This window comes from Sceloporus occidentalis, unplaced genomic scaffold, assembly GCF_023333645.1.
Source record: "Sceloporus occidentalis isolate IW3139 unplaced genomic scaffold, rSceOcc1.0.p SCAF_5, whole genome shotgun sequence".
Classification (NCBI taxonomy): Eukaryota; Metazoa; Chordata; class Lepidosauria; order Squamata; family Phrynosomatidae; genus Sceloporus; species Sceloporus occidentalis.
Genome location: NW_028316985.1, coordinates 188679576 through 188696362, shown reverse-complemented (window position 1 = coordinate 188696362; position 16787 = coordinate 188679576). Strand labels below are relative to the sequence as shown.

At 49.4% G+C, this 16787-nt stretch overlaps 3 protein-coding genes across 3 annotated transcripts in view; 2 read left to right on the top strand and 1 right to left on the bottom strand.

Moving 5' to 3' along the window:
• LOC149313367 (ATP-dependent RNA helicase DDX51-like) overlaps window positions 1–8239 on the top strand; it is an 8710-nt gene extending 471 nt beyond the window's left edge. Inside the window, exons 1-16 of the mRNA XM_089526544.1 lie at window positions 1–94; window positions 883–1190; window positions 1389–1564; window positions 1844–1994; window positions 2793–2938; window positions 3039–3110; window positions 3918–4024; window positions 4114–4222; window positions 4953–5098; window positions 5204–5420; window positions 5588–5703; window positions 5810–5926; window positions 6484–6585; window positions 7345–7408; window positions 7501–7635; window positions 8155–8239. The exon at window positions 1–94 is cut by the window's left edge and continues 471 nt beyond it. Of these exons, the coding sequence (XP_089382670.1) occupies window positions 72–94; window positions 883–1190; window positions 1389–1564; window positions 1844–1994; window positions 2793–2938; window positions 3039–3110; window positions 3918–4024; window positions 4114–4222; window positions 4953–5098; window positions 5204–5420; window positions 5588–5703; window positions 5810–5926; window positions 6484–6585; window positions 7345–7408; window positions 7501–7635; window positions 8155–8181 (2016 nt within the window). The 5' untranslated portion in view covers window positions 1–71 and the 3' untranslated portion in view covers window positions 8182–8239. The remainder of the gene's footprint in view (window positions 95–882; window positions 1191–1388; window positions 1565–1843; window positions 1995–2792; window positions 2939–3038; window positions 3111–3917; window positions 4025–4113; window positions 4223–4952; window positions 5099–5203; window positions 5421–5587; window positions 5704–5809; window positions 5927–6483; window positions 6586–7344; window positions 7409–7500; window positions 7636–8154) is intronic.
• Window positions 8240–9208: 969 nt separating this feature from the next.
• LOC149313366 (glutathione S-transferase theta-1-like) lies at window positions 9209–11389 on the bottom strand. The gene is made up of 5 exons (XM_089526547.1): window positions 10921–11389; window positions 10257–10344; window positions 9993–10143; window positions 9620–9793; window positions 9209–9409 (listed from the first exon to the last, which is right to left on the bottom strand). The coding sequence occupies exons 1-5, from the start codon at window positions 11030–11032 to the stop codon at window positions 9209–9211; spliced, it is 726 nt and encodes a 241-aa protein (XP_089382673.1). The 5' UTR covers window positions 11033–11389.
• A 189-nt stretch (window positions 11390–11578) lies between these two features.
• Window positions 11579–15840, top strand: LOC149313365 (glutathione S-transferase theta-3-like). Its single transcript, XM_089526545.1, has 5 exons — window positions 11579–11760; window positions 13669–13759; window positions 13962–14112; window positions 14258–14434; window positions 14694–15840. The coding sequence occupies exons 1-5, from the start codon at window positions 11649–11651 to the stop codon at window positions 14892–14894; spliced, it is 732 nt and encodes a 243-aa protein (XP_089382671.1). The 5' UTR covers window positions 11579–11648; the 3' UTR covers window positions 14895–15840.
• Window positions 15841–16787: the final 947 nt, after the last annotated feature.

Below are 16787 nucleotides of genomic sequence, written 5' to 3'. Positions count from 1 at the left end.
GGAAGGTTCCCGCGTGGCTAAAAGGCCCCCAAGGAGGGCTGTCCTTCCGGCTGCCTGAGTCTCCGTTCAGCATGGCTCTCTTTCTGGTCCCCAGGTCATTCCTTTGCCTTTTTATGCAACAAAGGGCCATTCCGAGCTGTGGCCGCAACAAGAGCTAACTTTGTGGGGACTGCAACTCCCAGCAGGCCAGGATTGGGGGTTTTGGGAGTTGTAGTCCCTCAAAGGGCGCCTGCGTTGAGCTCTGGCTCCTTTTTGAGCAGAGCTGGGTTGGGGGGATGGAAAGAAGAAGTTACTTTTTAAGGGGGAAATGTATCCCCCCAAAAGTAACTTTTAAAAGCACTAAGGTAGGCTGGGGGCTTCTGGGAGTTATAGTTTCGGGAAAAGGGGGCAGCTCTTGGCTCTGAAGTAAGCAGAGCAAGGTAGGGAAGTTACTTTTGCGTGTGGGACAATGAATCCCAGAATCCACTTCCCCAGGAAGGCTGCAGGCGGTTCTGGGACCTGTAATGCACCCCAAAAGTAACTTGTCCAAGCCATAGGGAAAGCCCATCTCAAGGACTGGGGAATTCCGGGTGTTGTAGTCCCTCCAGAAGCCCTTAGCAGAGGAAAGGTTATATTTGAGCAGGGACTGCAGGTCCCAGAATCCACCCCTCCTACTACAGTTCTTGGAGGTTCTGGGAAATAGGACCCCAGAAAAAGTAACTTTTCCAAGCTCTGGGCTTCTCCTGCCACTCCACAAGGGAGTCCTAATCTCTTTTAAAGCAGGATTGTGTGCACAGGTTTGGGGAAAACCTGTGGGACCTCTAAGCAAACATTGCTTTTAAAAGCCTTTACAATTGCTTTAAATTAAAGTAATTAATTAAGTTTCCCTTGCTGCCTCCCCAGGTACACCGGCGGCGGAGATGAAGGAGAGGGAAATGGCCCAGGAAGCCATTCGCAGGCGCTGCTTCGGCGCCTTCAAGAACGCGTCCGGACGCGGGAGCTGCAGAAAGTGCGGCCCAAAGGCGCTGTTTCCACAAAACCCAGCCGTCTGGAGGGCGAGGCGTTGCGGCCGGAGGACAAAGGCGGTTCAGAGGAGGCGTCTGGAAAGAAAAGGCAGCAAGAACGTGACGGGTCCCCTTTGCGCAAAGTTTGCAGAAAGAGGAGGAAGAAGAAGCAACAGGAAGATGAAAGTTTGTTAGAGACGGATGGAGGTGAGGTTGCTGTCGCTGCTTGTTGTGCGAAACGCGTTGGCATCTCTCATGTCGCCCCAACATTGCGCTGCTATTTCCCCAAAGAGGCCTCCATTTTGGGTGTTTGAGGGGTTCAGAGGTGGGCTATTGACACCTCAAAAGCCTAATAGGATTCTCAAACTGTCTAATTTCCATTATGCTTTCAAAAAATAAAACCAGGGAGTGTCCGAGAAGACGATGAAACGGACACAAAAGAGAGAGACTGTGCCAGAGACAAAGAGCTAGAAAAAGGAGAGGAGTTGTCCGTGCCGGTGCTGAGTCCGAACACAAGTCCCCCTCCCACTCCTCCCAGCTTGACCGTTCTTGGCCAATGCAGCTGGAAGCCGGTGCAGAAGGTAATTCAGCTGGTTCCTGGCACTTCCCGCACCCAGATCCCCAGCCAGATGGGGTAAAATGAAAGGATATACTCTTTTAAATCAGGTTTTAAGGATCAATCTTGCATTTTTAATTCATATTAATTACAGGCTGAGTCTCCCTTATTATCCTAAATGCTTGGGACCAGAAATACTTTGTTTCAAGCTTGGCTTCCCATTTTCCTGGCTTGTGTATGTTAGGCAACGCATCCTGGACCCTGGTTGTCGTTGTTACATCTATTCGTGTGTAACGTTTTCCAGGTGAAGCCCCTCCTGCCTCCGTGGCTCAGTGAACCCCATCTGCTGCAGCGGAGGATCAAGGAGAACCTGGTCCCGCTCCGTCAGGTCCCCGAAATTCACCCTAAATTGGTGAAGAAGCTGCAAGCCAACGGGATAGAATCCCTTTTTCCAGGTATAGTAATAGTAGTAGTAGTAATAGTAATAACAATAGTAGAACTACTAACATGTGGCTGCTATCCATCTCGCCTGTTGGAGGCAGAAACACTTCTATGGTGGGATCAACAGGAGAAGGACTCCAGTCTTTTCCAGGTCAAGCTTTATTATCTTGTTGATTGCAAAAACACTCATCCACTACACCCTTTTCCCAGTGAGGGACTTTTGGGGTGGGCTGCTGTCCACCTTCCCTGTTTCAGGCAGCCACACGCTTGGCTATGGATGAGGATTGGCTAAAATGGCAATCCCGCTCTTTCCCAATGCAACCTTTATTCATTTCCTGCTGCAGCCTGACCCTGAAAGTCTGTATTTCTCCATCCCTTCTGATGGAGATTCCCAGCGCTGATGCTGCTAAAAACCCTCCAACTTGACAGAAGGATGAGACCCAAAAGGAGCTGTAAAAGGGTCTTCTTTGTCCGAGGCTTTGTTAGCCCAGGTGTGCCTGAATAGATGTAGAAAAGAAGTGGTATAAACTTAAGCCAGAGTAGGAAGCTGTAATTTCTTTATTTCGTTACTGTAACTGGGGTTGGAAGAACCTTTTAACGCAGTGGTTCCCAAGCTTCCAGATGTTTTGGACTTCAGCTCCCAGCATTCCTGACTGTTGGCCAGGCTAGCTGGGGTTTATGGGAACTGAAGTCCAAAATACCTGGAAGACCAAAGTTTTGGAATTACTATTTTAATGGCATGTGGGGGACTTTTTGGCTGGAATACGTTGATTTATTGATTTCTCCCCTGCGGGTTCTCCTTCCTCCTGCAGTCCAAGCGGAGGTGATTCCGGCCATTTTGACCAGCATGTCCAGGGGCTTCTTGACCGGAAGGGGTGGCTACCAGCCCAGTGACGTCTGTGTCTCAGCCCCCACTGGCAGCGGGAAGACCCTTGCCTTCGTGATCCCAGTGGTCCAGGTGAGAGACCGGAAGGAGGCTCAACCTCTGTGGTTAGGTTTATTTAATAATGGAAGAAATAAGGAATACTGTATGATTAATTCCTATTTTCTCTTGCCAGGCCCTTTTGGACCGAGTTGTCTGCCACGTCCAGGCGCTGGTGGTCCTGCCCACAAAAGAACTGGCCCAGCAGGTAAGACCCTGAAGAAGAGGGAGCCCATGCATCCACACTGCAGAACTAACCCAGTTTGGCACCACTTTAAACTGCCTTGGCTCCATACAGTGGAATTTGTAGTTTGTTGCAGCACCAGCGCTCTCTGGCGGGAAAAGCTAAGTATCTCCCAAAACTACAAACCCCAGGACTCCACAAAATGGGGAGCCATGACCGTTAAAGTGGTAATTGTACAATATGGAGCCAAGACAGTTTAAAGTGGTGTCAAACTGCATTCATTCTGAAGCAAGTTGGAGAGGCCAAAGGGGCCAGTTGCCTGGAAATCTACATAATCTCTTTCACACACAACTCTCTCTTTCTCTCTCTCTCTCTCTCTCTCTCTCTCTCTATATATATATATATATATGAGATGCATACCATAGCCATCAAGGTGCATTTATTCAGTGGTTTGAGTGCTGGACAAGGATGCTGGGCGACCGGGGTTCAAATCTGTTTCCTCAGCTGTGGAAACCCACCGGGGAATTCACATTCTCTGGGCCTCAGAGGAAATATCCTCTGAATAATAAATGTGGCCAAGAAAACCCCACTATGAGTTTTATTAAACTTCAAAAACGTACCACATAAACAGCCCAGAACGGGGAATGACCGTCATGTTCTGTCCATCCAGAATAATTTGTGTGGAATCCAGAATGGATTTGTTCCCCAGATCCTTTGCGTTTGAGGGGGATCCCTGGACCTGAGGCTTTATAATGGAGGTGCTGTATGTGTTGTTTTGTTTAAAAAGTGGCAGAGTCTTCCTTATTCCTCTTTCTTATCCCCGCTCAACAGGTGAGCAAAGTCTTCCACATCTACACAGACGGAACGGGGCTGAAAGTGGCGCAACTCACTGGCCAGAAACCCTTCGTCAAGGAGCAGGAGTCGCTTGTTGAGAAAACGTGAGGTTCCCCCTCTTTTCAAACACGTCTATGACTATTGTGGAGCCTTTAGGCCTCTCCGCTGACGTTTCCGTTTTCCTCCTCCGTAGGCCGGCTGGGTTTCGCAGCCTGGCGGACATCGTGGTGGCCACTCCAGGCCGCTTGGTGGACCACCTCCAGCAGACAGCCCCCTTCAGCCTCAGGCGGCTCCGGTTCCTGGTGAGGAGAGTTTGCAAAGAGCTGTTGTTAATTAGCCTCCCTTGCTAATTACTTTTCCCATCCATCACCTGAAATGCGAAGCCATCCGAGCCCAATTTATCTGTCGCATTGCCCTCTGTGTGCTCAATGGGCAAAGGATACGGGTTGAGTCTCTCTCATCCAGAAATCCAAAATGCCCCAAAATGCAAACCCTTTTTCCCTGGGAGTGGCTGAGAGACAGTGACACTTTGCTTCCTGAGGGTTTAATGGGCACCAACTTGGTTCCATGCTCAAAATTATTAACGTTATGTCTATAAAATTACCTTCCGGCTGAGTGTGTATCAAGTTGCATAGGAAACATAAATGAATTAGATGTCTAGACTTTTGGGTCCCCTCTCCAAGATCTCTCTTTGCGTATATGTAAATATTCCAAAATACCATTTCGGATAAAAAGGGAGACCTCAGCTGTATGTCGGTTTGCCTTCTGTCTTCTCAATGGTCACAAGATGGTCGCCAAGAGGATATGATTCCCAGAAGCAATGATGGCTTAATTCCTCTTAGCACTTGATGGTTTGCTTTATAAGTCAGGCTGACAATTGCACGGCGGTCCACTTTTGCCGGACCGTTTTGGGTCCCTGCCTAGCTTTGGGGCTGGAGGCGGAGGTTTGGTCTTTACAGCTTTGGGGACAGACTGGATTCCCTCAGGAGGACCACACAGAAATGGCCTTGTTATTTTACTCAATCTTCCCAGGTCATTGACGAAGCCGACCGCATGATCGACGGGATGCACCAGAACTGGCTGGAGCAAGTGGCAGCAGCTGTGCACCAGCTGGAAGAGGGAGCTCATCATCCACAGCTCTTCGCTCGGACGCGGCAGGCACCCCTCACAGCTGCCAGGTCAGGGCTGATTCAGAGGCAAGGGGCAAATAATAATGTTAAGGTGAAATAATAACATTATGGTACAAATTGTTGTTATTGTTATTATTATTATTGCTGGTCCAGGGCCTCCGTCCCTCAGCTGCCCTTCCAGAAGCTTCTCTTCTCAGCCACCTTGACCCACAGCGCAGAGAAGCTGCAGCCCCTCGGACTCTTCCGCCCGAGACTCTTTGCCCCGGCCTCATCCTCCAGGAAGGAAGAGGAAGTGGAAGGGCCCGCTATCCCAAAGGAGGAAGAGGAAGAGGAAGAGGAGAAGAAATACACGCTCCCGGAGGGTCTCTCGGTGAGGCCTGGTCTGTTGTGGCCCCTCAGTAAACCTCCACTTAAAGTGATTCTGAGGGAGAATGTGAAGGCGGCCAAATCAACTTCCTTTTTCCTCCCTCCCTCCCTCCCTTCCTCCCTCCCTCCCTCCCTTCCTCCCTCCCTTCCTTTCTTCCTTCCTTCCTCTAGCACTATTTCGTCCCCTGCAGCCTGAGGTGGAAGCCGCTCTTCCTGTTGCACTTCCTTCTGCGGCTGAAGTTCTCCCGGGTTCTCTGCTTCGTCAACAGCAGGGAGACCTCCCACAGGTGAGGGGATGATGGGACTTCTCCTCCTCCCTCTGGGGTTCCCTCCCTCACAGGGTCGGCGTCTGCATCCCTATTTCTGACCGTTTCCTCTCCTTCCTTCCTCAAGGCTTTTCCTGCTGGTCAAGGCCTTCGGAGGGGTCAGCGTGGCCGAATTCTCCTCCCGGCTGACCCCCAGCCAAAGGAAAGGGACGCTGAAGGACTTTGAGCGAGGGAAGATCCAGCTGTGAGTTTTTGGGGGGATCCTCGGAGGTCATCCAGTCCGGCCGCCCAGCAGAAATGCGGGGAAAGGTCCGAGCGGCGTTTAAAAATCTAAGAGAAACCACAAAACCTTATGGAAAGACAGAAAAAAGACTTAAACCAGAGATAATAGTAAATAGTTTTTGGAGAAAGGGGACATGTAGAGACCATCCAGACTGACCCCTGGCCATGATACAGGAAGTTATTCCAGCGAAGGAGAGAGAAAACGCCTTCTTTGTGTCTGATTAAAAGAGAGAGGGGTATCAAGCGGTCATCTAGTCCAGGGAAGAAATGCCTGCCAGAGTGACCGCAGGAAATAAACTCACAGCTGAAAGATGACAGTGGTCATAATAATGATGAATAATGATGATTACTAGTATTTATATAATGACCCAAAGGTCCTCCATCCCAGCCCCTGGCGTTTGAGAAAGTCCAGCCTTCGAGGGAGTCCAGTGTCAGGATGTGCTGAATTGTTTGCATTGGGGGGATGTTTTGGGGGGGCCATTTTCATGTCCCATCCTCCTCCTTTCTTCCCTGCCGCAGGCTCATCAGCACAGACGCCACGGCGCGGGGGATCGACATCGCGGGGGTGAAGTGCGTGATCAGCTACGACGCGCCTCAGTTCATCCGGACCTACGTCCATCGGTAGGCAGTTGCCCAGGGCGGTTTCCACCCCAACATTCAGAGGAACTTCCTGAGAGCAAGGGCTGCTGGGCAATGGAAGAGGCTTCCTTGGAGGCCTTTAAACAGAGGCTGGATGGTTGCGAGTTCAAGACCAGCAAAAGGGCCCAAGCTCGACTCAGGCTTGCATCCTTCCGAGGTCACTAAAATGAGTACCCAGACTGTTGGGGGCAAATTAGCTTACTTGATAATTAGCTTACTTGCTGTTCACCGCTATGATCTTTGGAATAGCGGTATATAAATAAAACAAATGATTATTATCTGTCAGTGGGGATGCTTTGATGGAGAGTTCCTGCATGGCAGAATAAAGGGGTTGGACTGGATCACGGAGCATCTTGGGGTCTCTTTCAACTCTATGGTTCTCTGATTTTAAGATGGGCTTTGGAGTCAGCCTTATGGTTTGACAGGAAGGATAGACGTGTGTTCGGCCAGATGTTTTGTTTCCCGGAGCAGACCAGTTCCCAAACTATGGTCTTCCAGGTGCTTCAGACTTCAGTTCCCAGTCTCCCTGACTGTTGGCCAAGATGGCTGAGACTTCTGGGAATTGTAGTCTAAAACAACCAGCGGACCACAGTTTGGGAATCACTGTATTATATGATTGCAATTAATGGCCAGTTGGGGTCCAGGTTTGGTCTTTTCCTGGGGTCAGAGGGCCTCCTTGTCAAGAAACCGAAACCCTAATTCTGGCTCTTTCCTCTGTGTCTCCCTCGCACTTGCTTCCAGGGTGGGCCGCACGGCTCGGGCCGGGAGAGCCGGACTGGCCTTCACGCTCCTCCTGAAGCAACAGGTATTCATTCCACCTTCCTATCCCCAGAACCCCTTTTCAGCATTTTTGGAGAGGGCTGACTTCCCTCCGTTCTCCCCCCCCCCCCCCCACAGGAGTCCAAATTCCTGCGGATGCTGAGAGAGGCGGGACTTCCTCCGCTGGAACGACAGCTGGTCCAGAGCAGCCAGCTTCGAACTCTCCTCCCGGGCTACGAAGAGGCCCTGGCTGCACTCCAGGCAGCCGTCAAGGTAGCCGCGGTCGGAGGAGGCGGCCGTCCATTTCGGGGAACCATTGGGAGGGCTGCTGGGATGATGGGGCCCTCTCCATGAGGAAGCCTTACACAGCTCAGGCTGTTGGACTCCATCTCCCATCATGAGCCTCCCTGAGATCTTCCCCAGTTCCTTCATGGGAACACTGGCCCTCCTTCATGCCCCTCCAGTGGCTGCTTAGTTAATTTTACCATTAAAATTAATGGCCGGGCTTGGGCTGGATCACCTTGAAGTCTCCTTCCTTGGAGGTCTTTAAGCAGCAGGGGCTGGATGGCCCTCTGTCACAAAGAGGACTTTGATTGGGACTTCCTGCATGGCAGGAGAAGGGTTGGGCTGGATCAGGGCCCTGCTTGGGGTTCCTTCCAACCCTAGGATTCTAGGAGTGTTATTTCTGCTTGAGGCCACGGTCCCTCCGCTCTCTTTTGGCGTCGGTCAAGATGCCTCAAAGCCAAGGTTTGTCTGGATGTTTCATTTAATTTTACTTTTTAACCTCAACAGGAAGAAAGAGCTGAGAAACGGTCTTGAAGTAAAGACACAGAGAAGGACGGAAGGAAGGAAGGAAGGAAGGAAGGGAAGACCCGGTTCCTCCGAAGGATGATGGCCGAGGGGCGTTGTGTCTCGCCCAGAGAGACATTTGGCAAGGAAGAGGAAGAAGGCGCTCCTCGTCTGGAGAGGGTCCCAGAGGCGCCTTGGACGACGGGCGCTTTCTCCTCTCCTTTCCGGATCGTTTACCCGGAAGCAGCCTCTCTCTGCGTCTCTGAGGGAGAACCCTCTGCAACCCAAAGGGGAAATACAGACCCGCTCTTCTATGGGCAGATTTTGTGTGTTTGCTAACAGCCCCTTCCTTCCCAAAGAAGGCCAAACTGACCTTAAAAAATCCTTTCCTTTTCCAAGAGGGAAGAACAATTCGCCACAAGAACTTTTTGCTGCAATCTTCTGTTGGAAAGAAAACCCAATTCTGGGCCATTTTTATTTAGCCAAAGAGCAAGATTTTTGTCAGACCAATGAGTCCTAATTCTTAACCAAGCTGCCTTTAAAATCCTTCATTTTGTAGCAGGAAACAGTTTGCCAGAAAGCATTTGCTGCCTTGAACTTTGCTTAAGCGAAATAAAAGCCATTTATAACTTTATGTCGCTGGCAGATGAGCCGCTCTTTGGTAAAGTTAATAGCCCTTCATTGCCTTTAAATGCTTTGCTTTACAACATCAGTTTTTGTCCCCACACTTTCCTGGCATTGAAATGTGTCTCATGCAAAGCCGATGGCTCCTAATTCCCAATCCTAACACCTTTTGCCTTGACCTCCCATTTTAAAAGAAAGCAAATTATATATCCATTTGTATATGATTTTATAATCGCCAGCAGAAGCGTCAGGATTCGTAAGGCTAAACGGGTCACAATCCCCATTTTGGTTCCTAACATGGCATTGCTGATCATGAAGCTTTCCTGCGGAGCCAAGGAGAGCGTTACCAGGTTCTCCCATTTTAATCTGAGCTAAAAGCGCCGCTATTCTACGTTGATCTGCATCGCGATCCGCATTGACGCCTCCGTTGTTGTCAGCGGATCCACTTGACCAGGCTTTCCTTCACCTGCTCCTTCAGAGCCGGCGGGTACTGATCCGCACTCAGCTCCGGAGGGTGAAAGAGGGCTTTGTGAGCCTCCTGGAAGAGCTCCTTCCCAACGGCGTCCTCCACCCGCGAGCGCCAGGCGGCCATCTTGGGACGGGATCGGAAAACATCGTGTCCGGTGGCGACGACCTGCAGAGAGAGAATGACTTAATTAGTACCCTAATAATGGAAATCTTCATCATCATAATGTAATACTTTTCATGAAGGATCCACGAGGAACAAGGTGATGGCGGCCATTTCGTTTTGCGATTCCCGCGAATGGGACGCTTTCCTCTCGTCCCGGGGCTGCCACCAAGGAGGCCCTGCCCAAGCGAGGCCCCAAATACATGGCCCTGGCACCTGTATGATTTCCTCGATGGCCATCAGGTCGGCCAGGGAGACCTGGCGTCCGGCGATGAAGGGCCGGTCCTGGAGGAACTTGTCCTCAAAGAGCCTCAGGGCCTCGTCCAGGTCCTTCACGGCCGCCTCCAGCTTTTCGGGGGGAAGCGGGTCCAGGAAGACGGGGGCCAGCGCCTGATTAGAGGGAAGAGAGAGTGGCCTTGCTTCAATGCCCAGGATAGCACTCCTCCAAATTCAGACTAAACACCCGGAGCGGATTCAGTTCCCGCTTGGAGACAGGGCCACCTGAGAGGCTGCGGGGTTTCTGCAAGTATTTCTAACCCTCCGTCCGAAACGGAGAGAGGCGGTTCCCCGTCCGGACGCTTCCGCTGACCTTGATGACGAAGACCTCGCAGCCGAACTTCCGGATGGCCGTGTGTTGCCAGGCCAGGTATTCGTCCACTCTCGCCCGCTTTTCCACATCGGAGGGGTACCAGTGGTCAGCGACGTTGAATTTCTTCGCCAGGTAGAGTAGGATGGCGATGCTGTTTGGAAAAGGAGGAAAGAAAAAGACTTTAGAGATGGGCAGCCCCCCGCTTTCTAAACGGGGGTTGTTTCGCGCCAGAATGGCGTACGGCTTCCAACAGAAAGTCCTGACCTCTCGGACAAGGCGAAGTCCCCGTCCTTCATGGCCGGCACTTGACCCACAGGGTTGACCTTCAGAAACCACTCGGCCCTTTGCTCCACTGGAAGGAGAGGCCGGACATTGGAAATAGAGAAGAATGGATCAGTTCCTTCATTGAACCCAGTTCCCTTTCAGCACTGCGCAAAGTCACCTTGGATCCGTGAGGAACACGACGACAGCGGCCATTTTGTTCCCACTCAAACACAATTATTAATTATTATATTAATAAATTAATAAACATTAATTATTAACAGTTACTACAGTCTGGTGATATACTGATATTATATAAATTAATAATTGTAATTGTACATTGTTTTTAGCTGATGTTTTAATACTTTCTTATTGCGATACTATGCTTTTAAATTGTTCTTGTGAGCCGCCTCGGGTCCCTTTGGGGAGAAAGGCGGGATAGAAAATAAATAAGTAAATGGAATGAAGTTTTACACAATCAAGATTTAGCAGTTAATAATGTTAATACAATTTATATCTATATTTGTTTGACCCAAAGGTGCAGCATAGGAACCCCTTTCCCAGCCATTGACAAGGCTTTCCCATTGTTTTCAAGTTCAGGCTAAACCCCAGAGCGGATGAGGGTTAGTAATCACTCTTAATTATTATTTGCTTTTGACCGGCTCACTTTTCATCAGGTCGACGCGCTTGAACTCGAAGGGGATGTTGTTCTTCTTTGCGAAGACGTAAACGGCGCGACACGGCTGCGAATCCAGGTCCAGGTAGAGCTCCAGCACCATTTTGGTGGGAAGAAAAAGGCAGGAAAAGGGAGAAATTCCAAGAGGGAGACGGGATTTCCTTCCTCCGCAGATTGCGACTGGCACCGCCTCGCTTCTCAGAGACTATCTTTCAGGCCAACAGTTGAAAGTGGACTTCGGGCTTTGGACGGCGTCCGTTCCCAGTCAAGGTGATGCGTCCAAATCATCCCTTCTTTCGTAACAGAAGTGGCAGGAACTTCACACACGCCGCCCTTTTAATGGCCTCTTACCTTATCAGAGAGACTGTAAATGTTGCAATGACTCGATGAACAGGGCTCTGCGACATCAAGGGTCGCTAAAACTGCGTTTGCAATGCTAACAGAGCGAGGCTTTTAAAATGGCAGCGCGTGAACTTTCTGCCAGTTCTGTTTGCTAGGAAAACAACCCTTGAAACAGAGATGGATGCCGTCCAAAGTCCAACATTTTTCCTTTATGTGCTAATCTTTGGCAAACGTTGCGTCGATTCAGCCGAGGCGAGAGAGAACGCCCAGACGCTGCGAAGGGAAGCTCTGTTTTTCATCTCCCTTCCTTTTCCTTGCAGCGCTCTCTCTCTCTCTCTCACCTTCCTGTCTCTGTTTTAATTTTCCTTGCCAAAAAGATGGCTCTGGAGCTCTACCTGGACTTGGTCTCGCAGCCCTGCCGCGCCGTCTATATCTTCGCCAAAAAGAACAACATCGCCTTCGACTTCAAGCGCGTCGAGCTCATGCAAGGTGATGATGATAATGAGGATGATGATGATGAAGAGGAGGATAATTGCAATCTCTAAAAAATCATTTTAAAATCAAAGGGAGTCAAGCACCCCCTAAATCCGCTTTGGGTTTTAGTCTGAACTTTAAAGGAGCAGATCCAGCATGCGGGGCCTCATTCCACCCCTCTGCAAACCTAGGGATGGCCAATGGGGAGGATGCTCTGCAAAAGACTTGGCGCTAGCGGCATTGTTCACATTCACCTGCTATAAAGTTCGCACTAAATCCCAGAGCAGATGCACCTCCAGCCCACTGATAAGGGACAGAGCTGCTGATCTCAATTCCCATCCAATTTTATTACAACTCTGCAGCCTACTGAATAAATAAATATTAATATTCTCTCTCAATTATATTTATATTATTATATCTTAATATATATCTATATCCATCATATAGATATATAATTATTAATTATATATGATAATATTATTAATAATATAATTGTAGTTCATATTAGAATCCTAGAATACAAGAGTTGGAAGAGACCCCAGGAAGGGCCCTAACCCAGTCCAACCCCTTTCTTCTGCCATGCAGGAACTCTCAATCAGAGCATCCCCTGAGACAGACGGCCATCCAGCCTCTCCTTCAAGACAGCCCCCAAAGAAGGGGACTCCGCCACAATCTCCGAGGAAAGAGTTTGTTCCTCTGTCAAACAGCCCTTACTCTTAGGAAGTTCCTCCTGATGTTCAGCTGGGATCTCATTTTCTGTACTTTGCATCCATTGCTCCTTTGGATCCTGTTCTCTGGAGCAGCAGAAAACAAGATTGCTCCCTCCTCAATAGGACATCCCTTCAAATATTTAAACAGGGATATCATCATATCCCCTCTTAACCTTCTTTTCTCCAGGCTAAACATCCCCAGCTCCCTAAGTCCTTCCTCATAGGGCTTCATGGTTTCCAGACCCTTCACCATTTTAGTCACCCTCCTTTGGACCCATGGCTACAGTTTCTCAATGTCCTTTTTGAACTGTGGGACCCAGAACTGGACACAGTATTCCAGGTGGGGCCTGACCAGAGCAGAATACAGTGGCACTATGACTTCTCTTGATCTAGACACTACACTTTTATTGATGCAGCCTAGAATCGCATTGGCCTTTTTAGCTGCCGCATCACACTGTTGACTCATGTTCAACTTGTGGTCTATCTGGACTCCCAGATCCCTTTCACATGTATAAGTCTCTCCTTAAGCCAGGTGTCCCCCATCATCCTATATCTGTGCATTTCATTTTTCTGCCCTAAGTGCAATACCTTACGTTTCTCCGTGTTGAATTTCATTTTGTTAGCTTTGGCCCAGCTTTCTAGTCTATTCAGGTCATTTTGAACCTATTAGTAAGTCGGAATTGTACAAGAGGGAAAAATATTATCATACGCAGGGACTGATTGTTGACAGATGCCTAGTTGCCTCTGCTCTGGTTACTGTTAATAATCATTAAATATTTGATTATTAATGGTTGTTTTAATAATTGATAATTTAATTGTCTTTTACTATTATTGATGTGAGGGGTAGGGTTATAACATTATGACACTGATATTGCATTTTATTGCTTTATTTTAATGTAAACTGCTTCGATAGTTCAGAGGAGCAGGATATTATTATTATTACTATTGTTTGAGATAGGCATTCTTGTGTTTGCAACCACTTCTGAATCCCATTTATTTGGTTAAATAAATACATATTAATTATTAGCATTTTTAATTGTGTAACAGTGGAAAACAGGGTCGGGCAAAAGGATAAGGAGGGGAAAAGCACGGGTTTCCTGGGTTGGGAGCCAAATTTGGGTAGCACTGAAACAAATGAATTAATACAAGGTCAACAATAAATTGCATTATTATTATTATTATTATTATTATTACCATTATATTTTCCCTGAAGGGCAGCACAAGGCAGAGAAGTTCCTGAAGGAGGTGAACCCGGCGGGGAAAGTGCCGGCCATGAAGGACGCGGACTTCGCCTTGTCTGAGAGGTCAGGGCTTTCACTGCTTTGGTTGGAAATGGGGGTCATCCTGACCCAAAAACGTCTCTACTTAGAATCATTTGGACTGCACTGAGATGTTGATGGACTTCGGTTCCCATCCTTCGGTGCAGATGTTGAGGGGTTTTGGGTGCTGCAGTCCAACAAAGGCATTTACAATGGTCACTCTTCGTCTCCCTCCTTTTCCACACAGCATCGCCATCCTCCTCTACCTGGCCAGGAAATTCAAGACCGCTGACCACTGGTACCCCTCCGATCTGCAGACTCAGGCCAGAGTGGACGAGTACCTGGCCTGGCAGCACACGGGCATCCGGATGACCGCCAGCAAGGTCTTCCTCGCCAAGGTGAGGGGAACTGTCCGGACGGGGAAGAGAGTCCTGTCTCAGTGTGGAAAGTGAATCCGCTCCTGGTCTGTAGTCCGAACTTTGAAGGAGTGCTGTTGAAACCTTGTTCAAAGATGCCTCTCTCTCTCTAAATCTCTTCAACCAGGCGCTGGTCCCCATCTTCCTGGGACACCCGCTTCCCCCCGAAAAGCTGGAGGCGGCCGCAAAGGACCTGGACGAGGCCCTGACGCTTTTTGAGGCGAAGTTCCTCCAGGACCGGCCCTTCATCGCCGGACGCCAGGCCTCCCTGGCGGACTTGGTGGCCATCGTGGAACTAATGCAGGTGCGCTTAATTTGGGTGGCCATTTTGGCAAGGCCTCCTCAGTGGTGGCAGCCCCCCCCCCGGGGTGAAAGAGAAACGACCTGTTTATGGGAACTGTGAAACAAAATGGCTGCCAGCGTTATGTTCCTCATGAATCCAAGAAGTCTCTCTTTGCTTAAAAAATGGGCATTACCACATAATTATTATTATTATCATCATTATTATTATTTCCATTCTTAGTGTGCTAATTAATCTTGTCTCTCTCTCTGTCTCTCTGCAGCCCGTTGCCGCTGGACACGACATTTTTGAATCCCGCCCCAAGATGGCCGCCTGGCGCTCACGGGTGGAGGACGCCGTCGGGAAGGAGCTCTTCCAGGAGGCCCACAAAGCCCTCCTGAGCGCCAAGGACCTGAGTGCGGATCTGCTCCCACTGGAGATGAAGGAGAAGCTGAAGGAAACCGTACTCAAATACATCAACTGAGGAAACGGAGGCCATTGTGCCGATCGCAACACGGATCGTCGTGACGAAGGATCTTTGCGTGTGGGGTGTTGCTCTTAATTCGGGTTTAATTAGTCTTCATTTAACAAGAGTCCTTGTGGACACTCACCTTGGATTGGCAGAATTGTTTAATACAAGATTTCTCCCGGTTATTAAATGCCTGAAAACCCATTTTACGGTTCCTGATGGCCAAAGGCCGACGCGATTAAAATGCGACACGATCAAGATACAAGCAGGTCTTTAAAATCAGGTTTGAATAGTGAAGCAGCAGCCAGAGACGGTTGAGGCCAGGGGAAGGGCTTGGTGTGCCGGGTCCAAAAGACGGACTTTGGGGTTTCTTTGAAGGTGGCGATTCCTTTGTGCATCTGTGTCTCTGTTTGTGGGAAACGCAGGGGCGTTGTGCGCATGCCTTGTGCCTCTGAGTCGCCTGCTGGCTTACGGTGACTCCATGAGTGCCATGAATTGCCAGTGCCTTCCTCTGACATGGAGCCTCCAGTTCTTGGGATTCCTTGGTGGTCTCCCTTCCAAGGGCTATCCAGGGCTGGCCATGCTTAGCTTCCAAGATCAGATGGGGATTTGGTGACCATATATATGTGTGTACATATATATACCCCCCCCCCAAACACACACAGACATAACGGACACCCCATTAATTTTGTAGGGCTTTCTTAGGCCAGGAAGAGCCCAAGTCAGACGGAGGAATTGGATGCCGCCTTTCTAGAACAGATGACCCACATTCAGAAAGGAGAGATGTAGTAGTGATGGGCGACTTCAACTACCCTGATATTTGCTGGAAGGCAAACACAGCCAAATCCTCACTTGCCTTGGAGACTATTTCATGGTCCAAAAGGTGGAAGAGGCAACAAGGGGGTCAGCTATTTTGGATCTGATCCTAACCAACAAGGATGACTTGGTTAATGGGGTGCAAGTGGTGGGATCCTCAGGTGGAAGTTTGTTATACAATGGAAAGGAGAAGCCAGGCAGAGTCAGACACGCATCCTAGACTTTAGGAGAGCGGATTTCAAGGATTGAGGGTGATCACGTGGTTTCTCTCCTCTTCCCCCGTTGCTTCCTGGGAAATGTATTTCGCAGCTTTAGAGGGGAGGAATGAAAACGGGGAAAGGTTTGAAAGCTCTTCATAATCCCCTTCCCTCTTTCTTTCCTTCATAAAGCCATTCACTTCGACTGAGGAATAGTAAATGTAATTGATATTCGTTAATTAAAACAGTAATTGCTATCGATAATGGTAATAAATGAGGCACGTTCCCTTTAAGAAGCGCCGCCGCGCATGCGCAGCGAGGGTAATGTTCGGCCGCGCCGCTTCCTTCCACCGGGCGCATGCGCAGCAGAGGAAAGGGCGTCTACCGGTCTTTCTCCCTGAGGGCCTGGCCTCTCTGGGCGAAGCTGTCAGTGTCTCTATGATCCCTGGCAGGTGACGCCGGAAGTAAGTTCTGGAGTGAGGGAAAGCGGAAGTAGGGCGGCGCAGGCGAGGTTTGGCGGTGATCGTGTGCAGAGTGCCTTCCTCTCCTGGGCCGCAGTGCAGCTCCCATCATCTACAAACACTCTCCTCCTCTTGTGTCCCTCTCTTGAGGATGATAGGACCTCCGAGAGAATAGTTTTGCCTCCTCTTTTAAGCTCCTCCTCTTTTCTACGCTAACTACAACTCCCATCAGCCACAACTTCCCCCTTTTCTCCACTGCCTCAATGCAGCTCCCGTCATCCACAAACGCTAACTTTCCTTTTCGCCTTCCCGGGGATGATGGGTACTCTGCAAGAGAATAACTGCCTCTTCCCCTCTCTTTCCTCCACTACAACTCCCATCATCTCCAGGAAGGCGAGAAGGAGTTTGTGGATGATGGGGTTGTATTCTTCTTC